General features: G+C 49.4%; 4 protein-coding genes and 1 pseudogene across 5 annotated transcripts, besides 1 other annotated feature; 2 read left to right on the top strand and 3 right to left on the bottom strand.

Moving 5' to 3' along the window:
- Positions 1-3,817: 3,817 nt before the first annotated feature.
- Positions 3,818-5,088, top strand: PHATRDRAFT_49129 (annotated as a pseudogene; the record flags this gene model as incomplete). Its single annotated transcript has 2 exons — positions 3,818-4,588; positions 4,609-5,088.
- Positions 3,818-5,088: a sequence feature (predicted protein).
- Positions 5,089-5,382: 294 nt separating this feature from the next.
- On the bottom strand, positions 5,383-7,531 carry PHATRDRAFT_49128 (predicted protein). The gene has a single exon (XM_002183617.1). It carries the CDS (start codon positions 7,045-7,047, stop codon positions 5,551-5,553), a length of 1,497 nt encoding a protein of 498 aa, XP_002183653.1. The 5' UTR covers positions 7,048-7,531; the 3' UTR covers positions 5,383-5,550.
- Positions 7,532-9,296: 1,765 nt separating this feature from the next.
- Positions 9,297-11,094, top strand: PHATRDRAFT_49127 (predicted protein). The gene has a single exon (XM_002183753.1). The coding sequence runs from the start codon at positions 9,508-9,510 to the stop codon at positions 11,047-11,049; it is 1,542 nt and encodes a 513-aa protein (XP_002183789.1). The 5' UTR covers positions 9,297-9,507; the 3' UTR covers positions 11,050-11,094.
- Positions 11,095-11,630: 536 nt separating this feature from the next.
- PHATRDRAFT_39772 (predicted protein) lies at positions 11,631-12,929 on the bottom strand (the record flags this gene model as incomplete). Its single annotated transcript, XM_002183616.1, has 1 exon — positions 11,631-12,929. The coding sequence occupies one exon, from the start codon at positions 12,927-12,929 to the stop codon at positions 11,631-11,633; it is 1,299 nt and encodes a 432-aa protein (XP_002183652.1).
- Positions 12,930-14,571: 1,642 nt separating this feature from the next.
- Positions 14,572-16,958, bottom strand: PHATRDRAFT_49124 (predicted protein). The gene has a single exon (XM_002183615.1). The coding sequence runs from the start codon at positions 16,935-16,937 to the stop codon at positions 15,693-15,695; it is 1,245 nt and encodes a 414-aa protein (XP_002183651.1). The 5' UTR covers positions 16,938-16,958; the 3' UTR covers positions 14,572-15,692.
- Positions 16,959-17,673: the final 715 nt, after the last annotated feature.

Raw genomic sequence — 17,673 nt, 5'->3', positions numbered from 1 at the left:
CGGAATCGGAAATCCGGGAATTGAAGAAGCAGGTGCTTCGTATCATGACCCACGAAGGAGTTCCGCAACGTTTTTGGGATTACGTGGCAGAGTATGTTTCGGAGATTCGGTCTCGTACTGCTCACCCACTGTACAATCTCAAAGGTAGGACACCCATCAAGCACGTTACTGGGGAGACGCCGGATATCACAGAGTGGCTAGAGTATAGGATGTACCAGCCTGTGTGGTATCTGGACCCTGGGGACTTTCCGGAGGAAAAGAAATTGCTTGGCCGGTGGTTAGGTCCTGCTCACCGGGTCGGCCAGGCGTTCTGTTGCTGGATTGTTCCCAAGTCGGGACGAGTAATTGCACGGTCAATGGTGCAGCCAGTTTCAGCCGACGAGCGTGGATTGGACAGTTTCAAGACTAGTTTGAAAGATTTCGACAAGTCGGTCCAAGACTTCCTCAACAGGGGCGACACGCACGTGCCGGATGGCGGCGTTGGCTGGAAAGTCAATCGTGTGTACGCTGCGATTGATGAAGATATCGACCCCGTAGAGAAGGAGGCATCCATGCCGGAAGCCAATGAGTACACAGAGGAAACATTTGATAAGTATCTCTCGGCCGAAGTGGTGTTGGCATTGGGGGACGGAAAGCAACGGGCCAAAGTTACCGGCCGTAAGCGGGATACGGATGGAAACCCCGTTGGCGTTGCAAATTCTAACCCAATTTTGGATACCCGTGTTTACACAGTCGAGTTCCCGGATGGGACCGAAAAAGAGTATTCGGCTAATATCATTGCAGAGTCTTTGTACTCTAAAGTTGATCAAGACGGACGGCAGTTCCAGTTGATTGACGAGATCATAGACCACTCTAAGGATGCATCGGCTGTGTCTCATGACAACATGTATGCCGACAAAGACGGCTCCAATCGGTATTTGCGTTGGACGACGAAAGGTTGGAAGCTTTTGATTCAGTGGAAAGACGGGACGTCTACATGGGAACGCCTCGCTAACCTAAAAGAATCAAATCCTGTGCAAGTGGCGGAGTACGCAGTGGCTAACAAGCTTGCAGAAGAACCGGCCTTTATCTGGTGGATCAAAGATGTTCTACGACGTCGCGATCGGATTATTTCTAAGGTAAATGCTTGGTACTGGAAACGCACTTACAAATTTGGTATTCGTGTTCCCAAATTGGTAAAGGACGCGTTGGAGATTGACGCGGAAACGGGGACCGAGTTCTGGAAACGTGCGATTGAGAAAGAGATGGCAAACGTAATGCCAGCATTCAAGTTCCTCGAAGGGGACGAAAATCTCCCGGTTGGTTGCCAGAAAATTGATTGTCATATTATATTTGATGTGAAACTTGATTTGACTCGCAAGGCACGGTATGTGGCTGGGGGACACATGACGGAAGCACCGGCGGCTTTGACTTATTTGTCGGTAGTTTCTCGAGAAAGTGTTCGGATTGCATTTATGTTGGCAGCGTTAAACGGGTTGGACATTTTGGCGGCGGATGCGCAAAATGCTTACTTAAACGCAGATTGTCGGGAAAGTGTGTATACAATTGCGGGCCCTGAGTTTGGCGCAGCTAGACAAGGACTTCGTGTGTTAATTGTTCGGGCTCTATATGGATTAAAGAGTTCAGGCGCGGCGTGGCATGCGCACTTAGCACAAACAATGTCGGATTTAAAGTTTCGACCATGCGTGGCGGATCCTGATGTTTGGTTGCGACCGGCTGTCAAAGGTAATGGGGACAAATACTATGAATATGTACTCATTTATGTTGATGACATTTTGGCAGTTTCAGAGAAGCCGGATCGGATTATGGAAACGTTATCAAGTCTCTATAAGTTCAAAGAAGATCCGAAGACCCGGAAGAAGTATGGTCCTCCAGATCGTTATTTGGGCGCCAATGTTGGAAAGTATAAGTTACCAGGAGCCACCAAAGAGCATTGGTATATGAGTTCGGACGACTACGTGAAAGCTGCGGTAACTAATGTTGAAAATGAGCTTTTCAAAGTCGGGCAGAGGTTTACCACGCGGTCGGGACACACCGTTATGTCGCAATTGTACCGTCCGGAATTGGATGTGTCGCCTGTGTTGGGAGCGGACAAGGCTAACTATTACCAGAACCTAATTGGAATCTTGCAATGGGCAGTTGAATTGGGGCGGATCGATATCTTTGCGCAAGTTTCGATGTTGTCGCAATATCTCGCTCAGCCAAGGGAGGGACATTTGGATCAAGTGTTCCATATATTTGGGTATCTAAAGGTGCATGGACAATCTAAAGTTGTTTTCGACGATACGTTTAATTCGTGGAAAGACAAGTTCACTCAGTGTGATTGGCAGGATTTCTATCCCGATGCGATGGAACCGATTCCAGGAAATATGCCGGAGCCTCGCAGTAAAGAAGTTCAGTTGAATGCTTTTGTTGATGCCGATCATGCGGGCGATCAGGTAACACGTCGTTTGAGAACGGGTGTTTTGATATTTGTGAATAAAGCACCGGTGATTTGGTTTTCGAAACGACAAAACACTGTCGAAACGTCTACGTTTGGTTCGGAATTTGTTGCGATGAAGATTGCGACGGAGCTGTTGATTGGTTTGCGGTACAAACTTCGAATGATGGGTTTGCCTCTGGATGGACCGGCAAACGTTTTCGGGGACAATCAATCGGTAGTTACCAATGCGTCGCGATCGGAGTCGGTTATGAAAAAGAAACATGTTAGCATTTGTTATCATCGGGTGAGAGAAGCGTGTGCGGCCGACATCATTCGGATTGCTCATGAGAGTACCAAAACAAACTTAGCGGATTTGCTAACGAAGAATTTGGATGGTCATCGGATTCAAGAACTAGTTTCGAGGATCTTGTATTGACTTTATTTGGGTCCCTTGCTTTGGAAGAAGCATTGTACCTCCCACCGTGCGGAATTGCATTACAAGAGTGGGTTTCTGTGAGCGTTGTTACAATGTGGATATGATTTTTATATTTGTTTTTAAAGACGGTTGTCGATTTGGTTGTTGATCATGGATTTGGTCGTGATCCCAGGAGCTGGACGGATTGTTTGGTCACCTTATCATTCTGAGTTACGAATAGTAATGTGAGGGGACTGAGCAAATCCAGTGGTAGTGTATCTGGTGATGTGACATAGGTAGTATGTCACAAGCCCTATAATTTAATCTTATGTTGCGTATCATCACGTCCTGTATGGAATGTACTGTAAATATGGACCTACGTATCCACTACGGTGAGATTAACAGACTACGACAGGGTCAGGAAAAAGGAAGTGGCAATAAGGCCAAGATCTAGAGCTAATAAACTTTACAGTTAGATAGATGTTCCAGCAAACGATGCTAATAACTAAGCAATTATATCTAGATAGTAATATCAAATTGTAGCATCGCGTGGCTATAATTTATCATACAATGTAAAGACTCGCTCGCGTTCTTCCATTATGTAACGGAATGCGAACCGCCATGAAATTTTTAAATCATGGTATGTAGAGTTGAATGAACAAATAGCGAGTGTTCAAATACTCGTACTTACATTTGGACGCGCCAATATCAGTCCCAATCCTGGTACATATACGAACAAGCATCGATCCATATAGGAGCGCCTAAGACGGACGTTATTGCTAACTGAAAACAACAATTTTTAAAATAGTTAAATGCAAAAGTGGTTGACAGTGTTGTTCGAAGTTATTGCTTACGTGACTAGTGGTACGACTGATCACGTAGAGATCATACCAGGAGCTTCCAGGCCGACAGTTTGCACCGTGCCGTTTAGCCCACCGCACTTCATCACATTCAATTTGGTCGACGCAGAAAAGCGTTCCTCTTATCCTAATTTACCAGGTATTCACTTCCAAGACTATTGATAAGGAATCTACGCACTCATTTTGACAACATGGCTCCAGAAAAGACCATTACAAAGAAGAAAGTTCGCATACCAATCCTGCTTGCCGGAGTTTGCTTCATTTTTCTGCTTGTAAGGAATTTTGCAATGATCAACTGTAAAAATGTCGACATGATTGAGGCTCTGCAATCTTATCAGTCATTGCAAGCCCAAACTGTACAGCCAACGCGTAAGCCTCGACATCACCCAACACGTGCTGATTCGGTGCTGCGTGACTTTGCTTCAAATACTTTAAACACTTCCGATAAGTCCTACTGCGATAGCAAGGATCCATACCGACACATACCTCTCAAACCCAATCAGCGCGTTATTCATCTAACTGGAAAAATGGGATACAACAACAAGTTTCAAAAGGATGTTGAAGACAGACAAAGGGAAGTGATCCAGAAGTTTCCCTGGCTACGGAATACCTCTGATGCCATCTCTCACTTCAAAGTTCCCGACCATTGGCTGAACTATGAACCGTACCAGGAACATTTGCAGTTCCTGAAAGATCCGACACATGAATCTTCTAAGGGTGGAGGCTGGTGGTTTTGGAAGCCGGCTGTGATCTTGGATGTCTTGAAGCAGCTGTCACCAGATGATGTGCTGGTTTATGCTGACTACGACCAGACCAATTGGTGGCCAGGCTTGGCAGTTTTTATCGAATACATGATTCAAAATCCAAATATTGACTGGGCTCTAACACAAATGAAGTTTAATGAGAAGGATTATACAAAACAGGACGTATTTGAAGCATACTGTGGAAAACCGACAAAGGCGCTCCAGGACTCTGGTCAGTGGCGCGCTGGGCTGCATATTTTCCGCCCTACTCCCCGTGTCATACAGTTTATTGAAGAGTGGCAGCGAGCCACCGAAGACTACAGTGCAATATCTGACACGGAATCTCTGATCCCAAATGCACCGTCTTTTGTGGAGCATCGCCGGGATCAATCTCTTCTAAACTTGCTGCTCAAATGTTGGTTCACGTCAGATGAGGCAAAATATGTAAAGGTGTTGGATCCTTGCGAAGGGCTATATATGAAAGGGAATCTTAACTTACACTTTGTCACATTACCTTCCCTGAAAACTCCCGAGGAACTTACGCTGCTTGAAGAGCGGAGGCACAGCTTTTGGGCTTCCCACAATTGTACTGTTCCAAAAGCACTATACCAAACATGATTCCTAAAAATAAGCAACAACTTGTCTTGTCTTGTCTTGCAAGCCTACTTGACAAGCCTGTGGCTTACAGTTGATGCTAGTGTACCTGTACACAATAGCAACATAGCAGAGGGTGAATGGGGAGATTGTCCGCAACTGCACACAAGATTATGGAATTGCAAATTGCTCTGTACGTCGTCCTGAGTCCTATCAGTACCATGCAGCATCTAGCAGACCTGTTCACCGTCCGTGGAATTATCAAATCTTACCCAATCTCGACTAATCCAGCTACAAGACCATCAACAGCAACATCAGAGTCCTACAGCAAAGTGAATAATATCTTTTCTTCTTCTCGTTGAAACAGTATTTTACTAGGTTGCGGTTGTTTATTGTGAGAGAAAACAACCAACCAGGTGGATTGGCAGCGGCTACCTTGTGTGTGCACATGTTTTGTTTTTATTCAGTAGTAGTGACATGCCGAGACCGCACGAATGCGGAGTCCAGCGGTGGTGGTTATTGGGAATCCGGGTGAGGATGGTGCTGTAAGCGTTCCAAACGTCGCTTGACCCGGGCCAGCGTACGCAGCGTACGCCACCGCTGTACATTGTACGACGGTGGGTGCTCGGTCGGTGAGTGAGGTCGAGGATCATGTGCACGGGTCTGGGCCTCGTCCAAAATACTCCACACGTCGCGTTCCAAATCCTGCGTGAGAATGTTGAGATCGTCGCAATGGTGTGGCGGCACTAAGCAGGTCGTATCGTGATCCTCGTGATGGCTGTTGTGACTGCCACTGGCAAGGCACAATCGATCAATCATGGTGTTGCTCCGACACGACGATTCCAAAATCTTGAGACATATTTGTGCGGTAACATCTTCTTCGCGGAGGGCGGCGTGGGATTCGTTATCTTCATCAGCATCTTCGAGAATGGCCTTGGCGTACTTTTCCCATACCTGCGTGTAGCTCATACCGGTAACGTCGAATTGTCCGTAGCGTTGCCAGGTTCGTATTCCGTCGAGCATGTGACTTCCTATGCGGAGGGTAACGTAGGATCGTTCGCGGGCGTACAGTTTGGCGGCGACGCGGGCACGGTAGGCGAGAGGGGCTAAATCCTGGGCCTGCACGCCCATGGCGTGCAGTTCCAAGAGTGCCTTGGGCAGGAGCGTTTTGTACAAACGGCGCGTCCGGTCGGCGTCTAAATCTCCCCAGAAACCGTTGCGGTTGACTCCAAAAGTTGCCCGCAGGGCTTCCACGGACGCGTACTTGCTCGCCCAGTCGGCCTTGCGGCGTTGATAGGCGGGGTCACTGTCGATGGATGTGACGGTAGATTCGGTGCGGCTGCTGCTACTACTACTGGAAGGAAGAACGGTTTGCACCAAGTCTTCCCACGCGTTGTTACTATTGGTAGGAGCGGTGATTGAATCGTGCGGTGCCTTCTTGACCAACGTGACGATCGCGGGATCCTGCAACGAAGGAGAACCGTGTTTCCAAGTCGACCCGTGTACCGTCCGACGCCGGTATTTGCGTGTGGATCGGTGGTGTTGTGACGCCTGTACCGAGGGGGCATCTTCCCATACACTGCCTTGTTCGAGGAACTGTAAATGCGAGGGTGGCGGTGGCGGTACCAAACAAGACGCTTGCAAGGCCGAGCCCAACGAATTGCCGCAAGTGCTTGTAAATGATTTTGTGAAGGTTGAAGATGCCTGGCGAGTTCTCCGCCGACTGTGGTAACAAGAAGACGGTTCATAGGGTCCGTGGGTCGGATCGTTCTTGGAATACAATGACAGTTGCAGTGGGTGTTGTTCTTGTCGTTGGTTCTGCTGCAACGGCAATGGCGGGGCAAAGGCAATCGTGTCGGTCACGTAGAGCGTAGCCACGAGCAACACAATCGCCATCAAGAACCAAACCCGTACACCATTGTTGGTTCGGTTTCGGTTACTGCTGATGCTGCTCTGAGCAACCCGCGATCGCCGACGACCCAAGTTGCCTTTTGTCTCGGTTGCCTTTGGCATGATTTTGTGTGTATGTATATTGATATGTGTGTGTGTGTGTATTTCGAAGAGTCAATGTCGGGATGCGTACACGATTGATTGATCAATCAATCAGTTGTTGGAGAAAGACTGACTGACTATTATGGGAATGGAGAGACGAATGGAAGCGGCACTCGTGGTTTTATGCTATCCACTGCTCGCTTGTTGTTGTTGTTGTTGTTGTTGTTGTGAGTGGAAAGTAAAGTAGTTGCGACGATCCGCCGTTCCAAATTCTCCCAGTAGAGTCCAATCGAGAAGAATCGGATTCCACCAACGAAGAACGACGATGAATGGTAAGCAAACAAACCTCACGGGCAAAAATGGCCTTTTCGGAAGAGAAAACGAAAAAAGTCGAGAGACTGTGTAACTTGCTTCGTTCGGTTCGGTTTGGAATGGGACAACGAGGATGATACAGGTACCACACACACGTTGCACTCGTCACCGAGTGTGGCTCGACGGACCGTGTGACGAGAGGGAGTGTGAGAGGAGCGAAATCTCGTTCGGATTGTTGCTGCTCGTGCCTCTTGTGATCTATACAGTGACAATATCACGATGCCGTACGATACCGTACGGCAAGGAACACTTTCTGACATATAAGTTACGCCGCCTACAACCTACTTACTTACGTAAGTAGGTACCTACAGTATGCGTGCCAGCTGTTCCTGCGTCGGTGACACCGGGACCTCCGATTGGTTGTCCCCCAGTCCGGACAACGACCGCGTCACTGACACGATTGTTCCGGAGGGTGTCCACGCCAGCTTGCGCGGGTGTCAGTGGGCTTCGAATACCGCTGGTCCGGACGCACGGACCTTCCCGTTTCCGTGCGTCCGCCGTTCCGGAAGCGACGAAACATCCACTGGCGTGCGGAACAGGTTTCTCTGTGTTTTCCCGTTTTGATACGGTTACCGTATGTTTTGTTCTGGCTCTCTCTGATACAAACAACAATACCCGCCGACAACAATACGGACAAAGTTGGAACTTTGGGTTTCACGAATCATTGCTCGGTACATTTTCCTTTGGCCCGTCGGAAAGTTTCGATTTTGCGGTGGGTCACAGGAACCAAACTATTATCGTCAATAATAATGAAACTTTCCTGTTTCTATACGGCATAGCCGAACCCTGCCTGGTCCCGTAGATCGCCAATGGGCTGTGTACCTGAAAGTTCTCACGGTCTAACTGTAAGTAGGCCTGTCATTTCTCCCTCTCTACCAAAAAGAGTGTAGAGCAATCCTAGTATCTTTATTGGAAAGTTTGGGGACATGCCTCTCTCCTGACAACAGCACCAACTGTGGGAAGAGTTCTTACCATTACTATTACACTGTTGCCAAAGCTGACAGTGAATGATCAATAGTCAACTGAAAAAGCGACCCCATCCCGGATCGGTTCATTCAACTTACTGTTAGCAAAGTGTCGACCAGTAGCTCTAGAGCCAACGAAATATCGTTGACAGATTGATTGCTTGCTGCTATTCACCTGGTCCAACCACAAACTGTAAGTTGTGGTCACTGCCAGCTAGTCGATCTCGTCGCCACGAAACTGCCCCAACTCTTCAAGTTTTTCGACGACCGTCAGCGTAAAGCATTGACTGTTAGGTCCATGGCCACTAGACCAGTCTCGTTCCGGAGTGGACTCGCAAAAACTCACTTCTCCATTAAGACTGAATCGTTTCGAACACTTGGTCCATTACCGAGTAGATCTAGCCACAGATTGCCGTGAATTCTGTCACTATGAATTCGGTGACAGAACGAAACGCGTATCGACCGTCCATTCGAGCCTTTTGTGCTTTGTAGTTCCCATCGACTGCATAATTTTTCCGTCGTTTTGCTTGCGTCTCCCTACATTTCACGTTCCATCCCAGTTGACGCGTGAATCTCGCTCGCCCACAGTAGCACGGAACAACGACTCTCAATCGACTAGAAAGTGCCAGTGGAGCAAACGTTCGTACCATCACCGAGAGAGCACGGCAACTTGTCGTTTCGACCGACGGCACTCGATTGATTGACGGTTTATTGTGGAGGAGAGAGGCTCTATACATACTACCCGTAACTGTGATACTAACTAACTTTGCTATTAAATATGGGTGGCTGCACTCTATAATACCCTACCGAGGGGTCAGACAACGCACCCAAAGTTCCTTCTCCAAACGGCACCGCCCCAGTAACGACCATGGCGAGAGGCAACGTCCCGCCACCCCTGTTGATACATCCACAACTTCTTGCCGGTGTGGTACCTACCCAAAGAGTCCATCCGCCATTCACTTTCTTCCTCTCCCTACAATCCTTTCAAAAAACCAGATTCGTCCCCGACTAGTGAACGATAACACGAAATTGGCCCTTGATTCGTCAGCAATCGTTTCGATATTTCGAACAGTCCTTCCTCCCTGTCTGTCGATACCACCTTACGTCCGGTAGTTACCTACAAATCTACCAAAGCCGCCACAGCATGACTTCGAAAAAGCGCGTTGCGGATCACCAGATCAACAAGGACGAGTACGAAAACCGTCAAGCACGGACGCTCAGCGATGCGGACGAAGACGAGGCTCGACAGCGACCCGACGTCTTTGTCCGCGCCGACGCCGCTACGATCCAATCCCGACGTCGTCTCAAAGTTGCACGGAATGCCGACGGCTCCGTTGTGACTCTTCCAGTCCAAAAGAATCCCTTTGCCAACGTCACCTTGGGATCGGCGGCGTCCGGGGACACTGCTCCAGACGCCAAACCGCAACCCACGAACGTTGTTGCTACTACTACTACTACTACCACCACCGCCACCACCACTGCGGCACCGGTCTTTGGAGCTTCCACTGCGTTCCGCGGATTTGGGACCGTCGTTCCTGCCACCACCGCTACGAACGGATTCCCTACGACTCTTCCCAATACCAACCTTTCCAACAGTGAAGGGGGCGTTGGTACCGCCACTACCGATAACAACCAGAGTAGCACTGTCGATGCCATTAGCACCAACTCTGGATCCGGTGGTAGCGTCTTTGGTAGTTTTGCGGGCTTCGGTAATGCTGTCAACCACAGCAATAGCAACGGTAGCAGCAACGCATTCTCCTTCGCTCACACCGTTGCTACCGCTACCGACAACAAGGCCGAGCATCACGATGATAAGAACACGGCCGGTGCCACATCACCTCCGACCAATATCAATAAACCCCAGGCGGAAAGCAAATCGACCAGTCCGGACAAAGCTGCCATCAAAGCAACAACCGCTCCTTCCGCACTTTGGCCTTCATCATATCAGGTCACGTCGGGGGAAGAAGACGAGCTGGTGATATGGGAACAACGCTGTCGGACCCACCGTTGGGGAACTTCAACCAGTGCTGCGCCATCACAATTTCCCGGCGCCTCAGCAACGGTGGCACCGCCCTCGGTCCCGCCGAGTCACAATGCGTTAGTTCCGCCCGTCGCCGACTCCACCACGACTACATCTTCTCCAGACTCGGATTCCCACGTAAATCACGCTCATCCCGACGGTACAACGGCGGCAGCAACCACCACTGTCTCCTCTTCTTGGCAAGAAGTTGGTGTAGGTCCCTTGCGTGTTTTACAAAATCCAGTCACTCAGCACGTGCGCCTCGTCCAGCGTCGTCAGGTCGATCCCAGCGGACCCGTCACCATTTTGCTCTGGAACGTACCGGTCTGGCGGGAAAGCGTCGTGGCGAGGCCCTCCGACAAGCACGTGCAAATTACCACCCTCGATCCCGCCACCAAAGCCACCCGCGTCCTCCTCGTCAAAGTTGGACTCGCGACCGAAGCGGCCAAGCTCGCCGTCACGCTCGAGAACTACATGGCCTCGGCGCACGCCAAATCCTTCGTCAGCAGCGCCAGTACTTCTCTTTCTGATGGAAGCGATGCAACCAAGCCGGCCGAGAAAAAAGATGGCCAAGTAGCAGTGTCGGACAACGAAAGAGCGCCCATCGAGAAAGGCTCTCTAGCCGATACCATCCCGGATGAAAAGGAGAAGGCTACATTGGGATGAAGGTACTGGTAATAAGAATAATATAGAGTCCGTGTTGAACGAAGTAAGACATATCGCGCCCAGGATGCTTCATCCCCCCTAGACACAACTTCAAGCTCATGGGCCTGACCTTTTGTAAATTCGAGTCGGAATTCACATACTGTCTCTGGGGAGTGTTCTCTACAACAAAAGAACGTGTTGTTTATATTGGTTCGTTTTCGTTTCTCTGTATCCTGATGCTAGCGTGCAGGTTAAGATTGGTGGAAGGCGTTCGAGAGCAAACATTGGTGATATATGCCACGGAACTCGTAGCAACTTGATAATCCTCGCTTGTGGTTGTTCTCCCGTACGAATCAATACACCGGGATCATTCACCGGTTTCCTATAATGTAGAAGGTCGGTTGACCTTTTGAAAAACCTGGTTTTGCTGTCATGAAGTCGACAGAGGTGTTTTGCGGCTCGATGAGACCCTGAACAAAAGGAGGACGCCATATCCTGCAGGGCGCTACACAGACTTGCGAGAGACTCGTTGGTGGCCAACTTCCCGCCACACGCATATAATTACATTGGCAATTTTTACAATTATAACCCCAAAATCAGGTTTACTGGTTTTGTTCCGGCGAATGCGGATTCGTCGCTAGTTCAAGGCTCGGAACGACACCTTCCGGCCCGCCCACTCTCCCACCCAATTGATAGCACGCCGACATGGTGATGCAAAAGGGCAAGGTCAGACAGGGGCTGTGCAAGGCACCGAGCACATTTTGTAGGGCCCCAAACAGAACCGTGGTGGCGACCGCTCCCGTACCGGACAAGACCCAAGCCGCCGTGTTGTTACGAAAAAAGACTCCAACTCCCAGACTCGTTAGGGCGGCGTTGAAACCAAACAAGCCGGCGGCGAGTTCCGCCGTTGCTGCGTCACTGCAACAGACTGTTCCCGTGAGCATGCCCACGGTACTGCCGAGAAGAGCGTGTCCCGCCAGGAGTGGGGAGTAGGCGTGAATGGCAGCGAGTATTCCGATTCCTGTCCATGCCGATTCGACGACAAAAATTTGCGACACACCCTTCAGTGGCCCCGTGGCGAGCTCGAGCAGAGACGTTGTCGAGGGGGCGACCATTTCCGTCGCGCCAACGCTGTTGGGGTCGAATGTTGGACGCAAGGGCTGCGTGCGCAACAAAATACTTAAAGCCACAACGTTAAAGGCCCAAGTCCACTGGGGCATGGACGTGATGGTGCGGGACAGGCTAGCCGTGACAGCCGTTGACACCGCCGCTCCGGTGGTGGTAATCGCGAGGCCCGTCAGTACGGGACTCAACATTGCCACTGTGTTGGCGCTGTCGGCGAGGGGCGCGACAAAGACGGCCGTGGCACATCCGACCAAGGCACCGTTGTAGGCCCACAAGCCGTTACCGTAGACTTGTGCGTCGAGTTGCAAGACATTCCGGGCCGTGGCGTTGGCTGTGACGGTGCCGACTCCTGCCAAAAAAGCCAAGTATGGATCGCCCAAGGCCAGACTCGCCAGCAAGATAGTTCCAGAGTGTGAGGAATTCAAAAAAATGACTTGGCCAAGACTCTTGGTGGTAAGATCCCACGTGGTGTCGGGCTCGTTTGTCGGGTTGTCCGTTTGATTGTCGTCGCTGTTTTGCGGGGGCGGCTTCGGCGTGGAGGAGGACGTTGTGGTGAAGTTTCGCACGGTGAACAATCGCGGCAAGGACGAGCTTCCAAGATGGGCCAATCGCTGGTCTCGTGAGAAGATTTGTACCGCCCAACGGGTTCTGGCTGTAAAATCTTCCCTCTTCTTCGAGTTGATCGTCTCCGTAGTAACGGAAGCGTACGCTTGGGGTTGATGTGGCCAAAGACTCCCAAAGATACGTCTACCGTAGCGACCGTCGAGGCTGCGCATTGCGGAGCGAGTGCTCGAGAAACAACGAGCGGATGGTGTTGCCAAAATCAAGGACGGCATTGAAAATTCCGACGCGAATGAAACGAAACACCTCAGCGTGGAAACGGATAAAGAGCGATTGCGGATCTAGCAATGGCGCTCGACCCGTCGTTGAGAATGACGCCGAGGGAATTTCGGCTCGTTCGCTACGGTTGATTGCACCCACCGCGCTTCAACAACGTCCGCAACGTATACAACAAAGATATCTTGCAAGCAGAAGAGTATATCTTTAGCAAAGCAAATGCAGCAAAGAGGAGGAAACGGGAAGCGTTCAACAAAAGGAGAAGGTCGTCCAGTTTTTGCATGTCGATTAGGCAGGCAACAGGCGACGCTGTTTCACAGCCAACTCCGGATTCGGGCCCGCGCTACCATTTCCCCGCGCGAGTAGGGTTCAATAAACGAGCTAGAATTATCCCTCTAGCTAGCTTCTGCTAGTCGAAACAGAAATTGCCACAAGTGGCATCAATATTTGCACTTCTGCTTGATGTAAGATTTGTCCATACTTCATTCACAGTCAACCTTGGAATGCGTTTAACAGTCACAGTCAGCAAATTTATGATTTGGCAAGGATAGTCTAACTATATCATTAAGTGCGGTGTTCCAAAGAACAAAGATACTTACGTGGGAATTTCTCTTCGCATACACAGCCTCCGCTATTTTTCATTCGAACAAAAAAGCCCACCGAGACAATACGGAGAAGCGAATAACTAACAGTAAGGTATATGAGATCCAAGATTATTGACTGTGACGCAGGTATCTTCCTAGTCTCACGCCTTTCGTCCTAGTCCAATTCCAAATAAATTTCTTCCTCCAACCGAATTCCTCTTTGCATGTTAAAGCACGTGCATTTTCGCTCTCCGAGATTGAAAATCCTCTATTGGGAAATGTTGCTCTGTCTGTCACCGCTAGGATGCTTTCATGATTTGGTAGTGGACTCATAGTCAGTCTTACTAATGTAGTGTAACAAATTTCATTGATTTGCAGTTAATGTAAATGTTTTTCCGGCGCTCGAGTCGGAACGAACAGTGACTGTGATCGAAAATTGTCACATACTACAGCATATATGGTCGCGTTCCCTTTATTGGTTAATAAATAAGCAACTGAGATTGGCACGCGTAACCACGACAATTCCATGTTGGAACATGAAGTTCACTTCTCGGCAGCTCCGTGCACATTGTTTCAACCTGGAATGGTCGAAAGCTGTCCTCCAAGGTAGTGGGTCCCGTGAGGAACGTCCGCAGTCTTCAGTAGAAACGCCAGACACCCACGACAAGAGAGCAACACTGTGTCATATCGACAAATGCGCGCGCCGGCAGTAGAGACGCATGGATAGCAAATCAACAACTGGAAGGCGTATCTGGCCTGAGGGAGAGGAGATGCAATGCTATGACGCCGCGAACCTACTTACTACCGGTTGATTGAATCAATCCAAGAATGTTGGCGACGACAAAGCACGAAGTCAATGGTGCTGAAGTCCAGCAGGATGAACGGAAAAGGAGCACCCCACGATGGAAGACTTCGATTGGGCTAATCGGCGCCCTCGTTTGCCTTTCCATTTTGCGTACATCCTTATACAATGTCTCCAGTGATCGGTTCTTCCCTTCTGCTCCAAATGTTCTGAAGAAAAACACTTCGTCGCATTTGTGTCTAGACGCCTCCTGTGCGGGCGACAGCGGCCTGCTGTCGACCCACCCCGAAAAATGGGACATCGGACTTGTAATTTTTCACGTAGCTGATCCTCAGGCCAATATGAGGGTTCTGTAAGCGCGCTCGTCATGGCTTCTTCTCATCTTGCTGGCAACTTCCTGAAAAACAGTGGAGCAAAATCAAAGATATTTAAGAGCTATTCAAGACGCAGATGCTGGCAAACGACATCGGCTTGGTGTTGTATCAGTTTTGTACAAGATTGGGCGTTTCTGGGTGGGACTCTCTTTTTACCACAGTGGCACTCCGAGAAGTGGTTTTTGTGTCACAGGTTCATCCCGAGCAAGGGACGCAATCACACGACGGATCATGGCATACATAAAATCCATAACCTTGCCATGACAAGCTTTTCTGGTGAGGCCAGGATTCTCAAAGGAGGAATAGCAGGACTTCACATGCTCGCTTTCGTCAAGAGTAAATCACAAGCTACGACATTTTTCACCACCAAGACGGCTAGTCATTTGTCTGGACCGGCAGAGCAAGATCCATTTTTTTCGCGCAGTCTGTCTCTCGGATGGCGTCATTCCACAATTATCTCCTCGCTGAAGGCTGTGACGTCCGCAAAGGAGCGCATTTTTCCTATTGACGGCTTTCGCTTGTTCGCTTCTCCACGTCAAGCCATGGTAAGCGATAATTTAAAAGTCATCCTCTTTCTTACAAAGAAATTCGCTTGTATGTCACTTGACCACCAGATAAGCATTTTGACACTGCTACGCCTCAAACTTCTTGAAATTCACTGGAGCCGGCACATTTGCTGTGCACAAATTTCATCGATTGTGGTTCAATCATCCTTGGACACTTTGATGTATGGACATTTATCACAATCGGCAATGTTGTTCTCGTTATCAGCATCGATAGCAGTTTGCTTCAGAAAGGCATGCCACAGTGAGGATAATGCAACGCTCGTCATAAGTTTGTTGTCAAGCCACCATTACCCTCATTAAACGGGAGTGAAGCACTCTTCTTTGTTCTCTTTGAGAGGTCGGCCTGCTCCACTGTCGATAAAGGTGAATGTGAACATCAAGGTTCCAATCCGTCGGCTTCTTCTATAATCGCTAGGACGCTAGGCAATGGCGACAAGCGTCGGAACGACGACGAGGAACTCGCTTTCATCGAGAAAGTAGCAGAATCGCCCATGGAACTTAGATTGCACGTCGTACCGTCTTCATCATCTTGACCATGATGTGTACTAGTAGGCTCCAATTGGTCGTCGGAAGACTCCATGGTCGAAGAGTTCACGGTGGCACAGACACAACCACGGCAACCGTGATCCGCTCGACAACTAACGAAGCTTCGAAAGGCTTGCGCAATGTCGGGTTTCCAAAGGGCCACCAAGGCAGCCAAAAGTCCGTGTAAATGCGAAATGGTCCCCCAACCCCAGGTCACCCAGGGTCCCTGATCGCGCACTGCATATAATACAACAAAGGTGGGCGCCCAGGTAAGCGCGTACAAACCGGCGAGACGAAAAAAGTAAACGGCCAGAACACGGGCCGCCCCCCTCTGCGGCAACAACTTGTTCCATACAACATCGGCAATAACGACGAGCGTGTACGCAAAAGGGATCATGATAAGCAGCGGTAAAAAGAGTAGCCAGCCAGTGATTTGGGACCCGCGGCGGTTCGTTTCGATGGGAATACAAAAAGCACCGTTCTGAGCGTTGGTATCGTGCGGTAGCCACGGGAAGGAGAGAACGCCCCAAAATGCTAGAAAGGCCACCCACGCATACACAAGTAGTGATACGGTGACCACCCGGGCTCGCCGCGGTGGAAAGTAACGCTGTCGTCGACGCGAGAAACGCAATAGGCGGTGCAGTTCGTACGCAATTACGGCAATCATCCAGGAATTGGCCCCACTTCCGAAAATGAGATACCACGACTGGTACAAACACATGGGGGAGCTCTGATAGTGACCCAAGATGGCGTTCCAGGCGCAGGTAATTGCACACTGGGAACTATAGTACATGTTTGGTCCAATCATGAACAATAAATAAAGATTGAAGGAATTACGCCGTGCCTTTTTGGAGGACAACACAGCAAGAAAGATGACGAGCAGGATGAGACTCAGTATCGACAGAAGCGTTCCCCAGATTGTCCACATGAGGACAAGATCGTGATCTGAAGGAGCGGCAATGGACTTTTCGTACTTGGAAGATTCAGCCGTGAGCTCCCATTGCCGTAAGACTGGGCGACCTAATGGCACTCGTGGCACGGTTTTGTTGCTGCCGTCCGCATCGTTATGAGAGTTTACCTGGTGAGTCTGAAACATGCTACACTGTGCATATGTGTGTAGTCTCTCCCAAGTGAAACGATGTGTGCGCTGCCTTGCAGCAGCAACAACAACCACAGCAGAGGCGTATCTTAGCACCTCTGTAGGTCACGACTGTGCAGTTTTTCTAGACGTGTACCACCTTCCGAGCCGATATTGATTACTGGCTTCTTAACATCGATTGCGTCGGCTCGTTTTTTTCGAACGCTTTTACTTGAATGGAGGCGGAGTTCATAGGTAAGGAATGTAGATGGGATCGTCCACGTTTCTCGGCAGATTGCTCATCGTCGTGTACGTGCCTGGGTGCACGGCAATATAAAAGGGCTGCTATGTTAAATTCATTAATTTCATCCAATTATAATCCGAGCGTACGGTATATATCGAAAGCATCTTGGAGACTAGAGACAGAATACATAAGTAGCGGTTTCGCAGCATCTGCTTGACACATTATTGCAACAAAGAAATTTGATTAATGGGCTGAACCAAAAATAGGGGTGACAGCGTCTACGGAAAGAAGAGAACCTTACATCTCGCATTGGAGCAACCTCTATATATCGCATCCAATCAGATCCAGAGAAATGTCCAATTGAAAACCGTCTCTATTTATTAAGATGTCCCATGAAATTGAAAGTCACTCGAAGTCAATGGGCACAGTAATTTTGGATAGGGCCATTCAGTTCGATGTACAATGAGAGGGGAAACCGTAGGAACTGTCTATCGGAAAAAACATTTTTAT

This window comes from Phaeodactylum tricornutum, chromosome 20, assembly GCF_000150955.2.
Source record: "Phaeodactylum tricornutum CCAP 1055/1 chromosome 20, whole genome shotgun sequence".
Taxonomy (NCBI): Eukaryota; Bacillariophyta; class Bacillariophyceae; order Surirellales; family Neidiaceae; genus Phaeodactylum; species Phaeodactylum tricornutum.
Note: the sequence above shows the minus strand (reverse complement) of the source record. Positions and strands in the feature narration are given on the sequence as shown.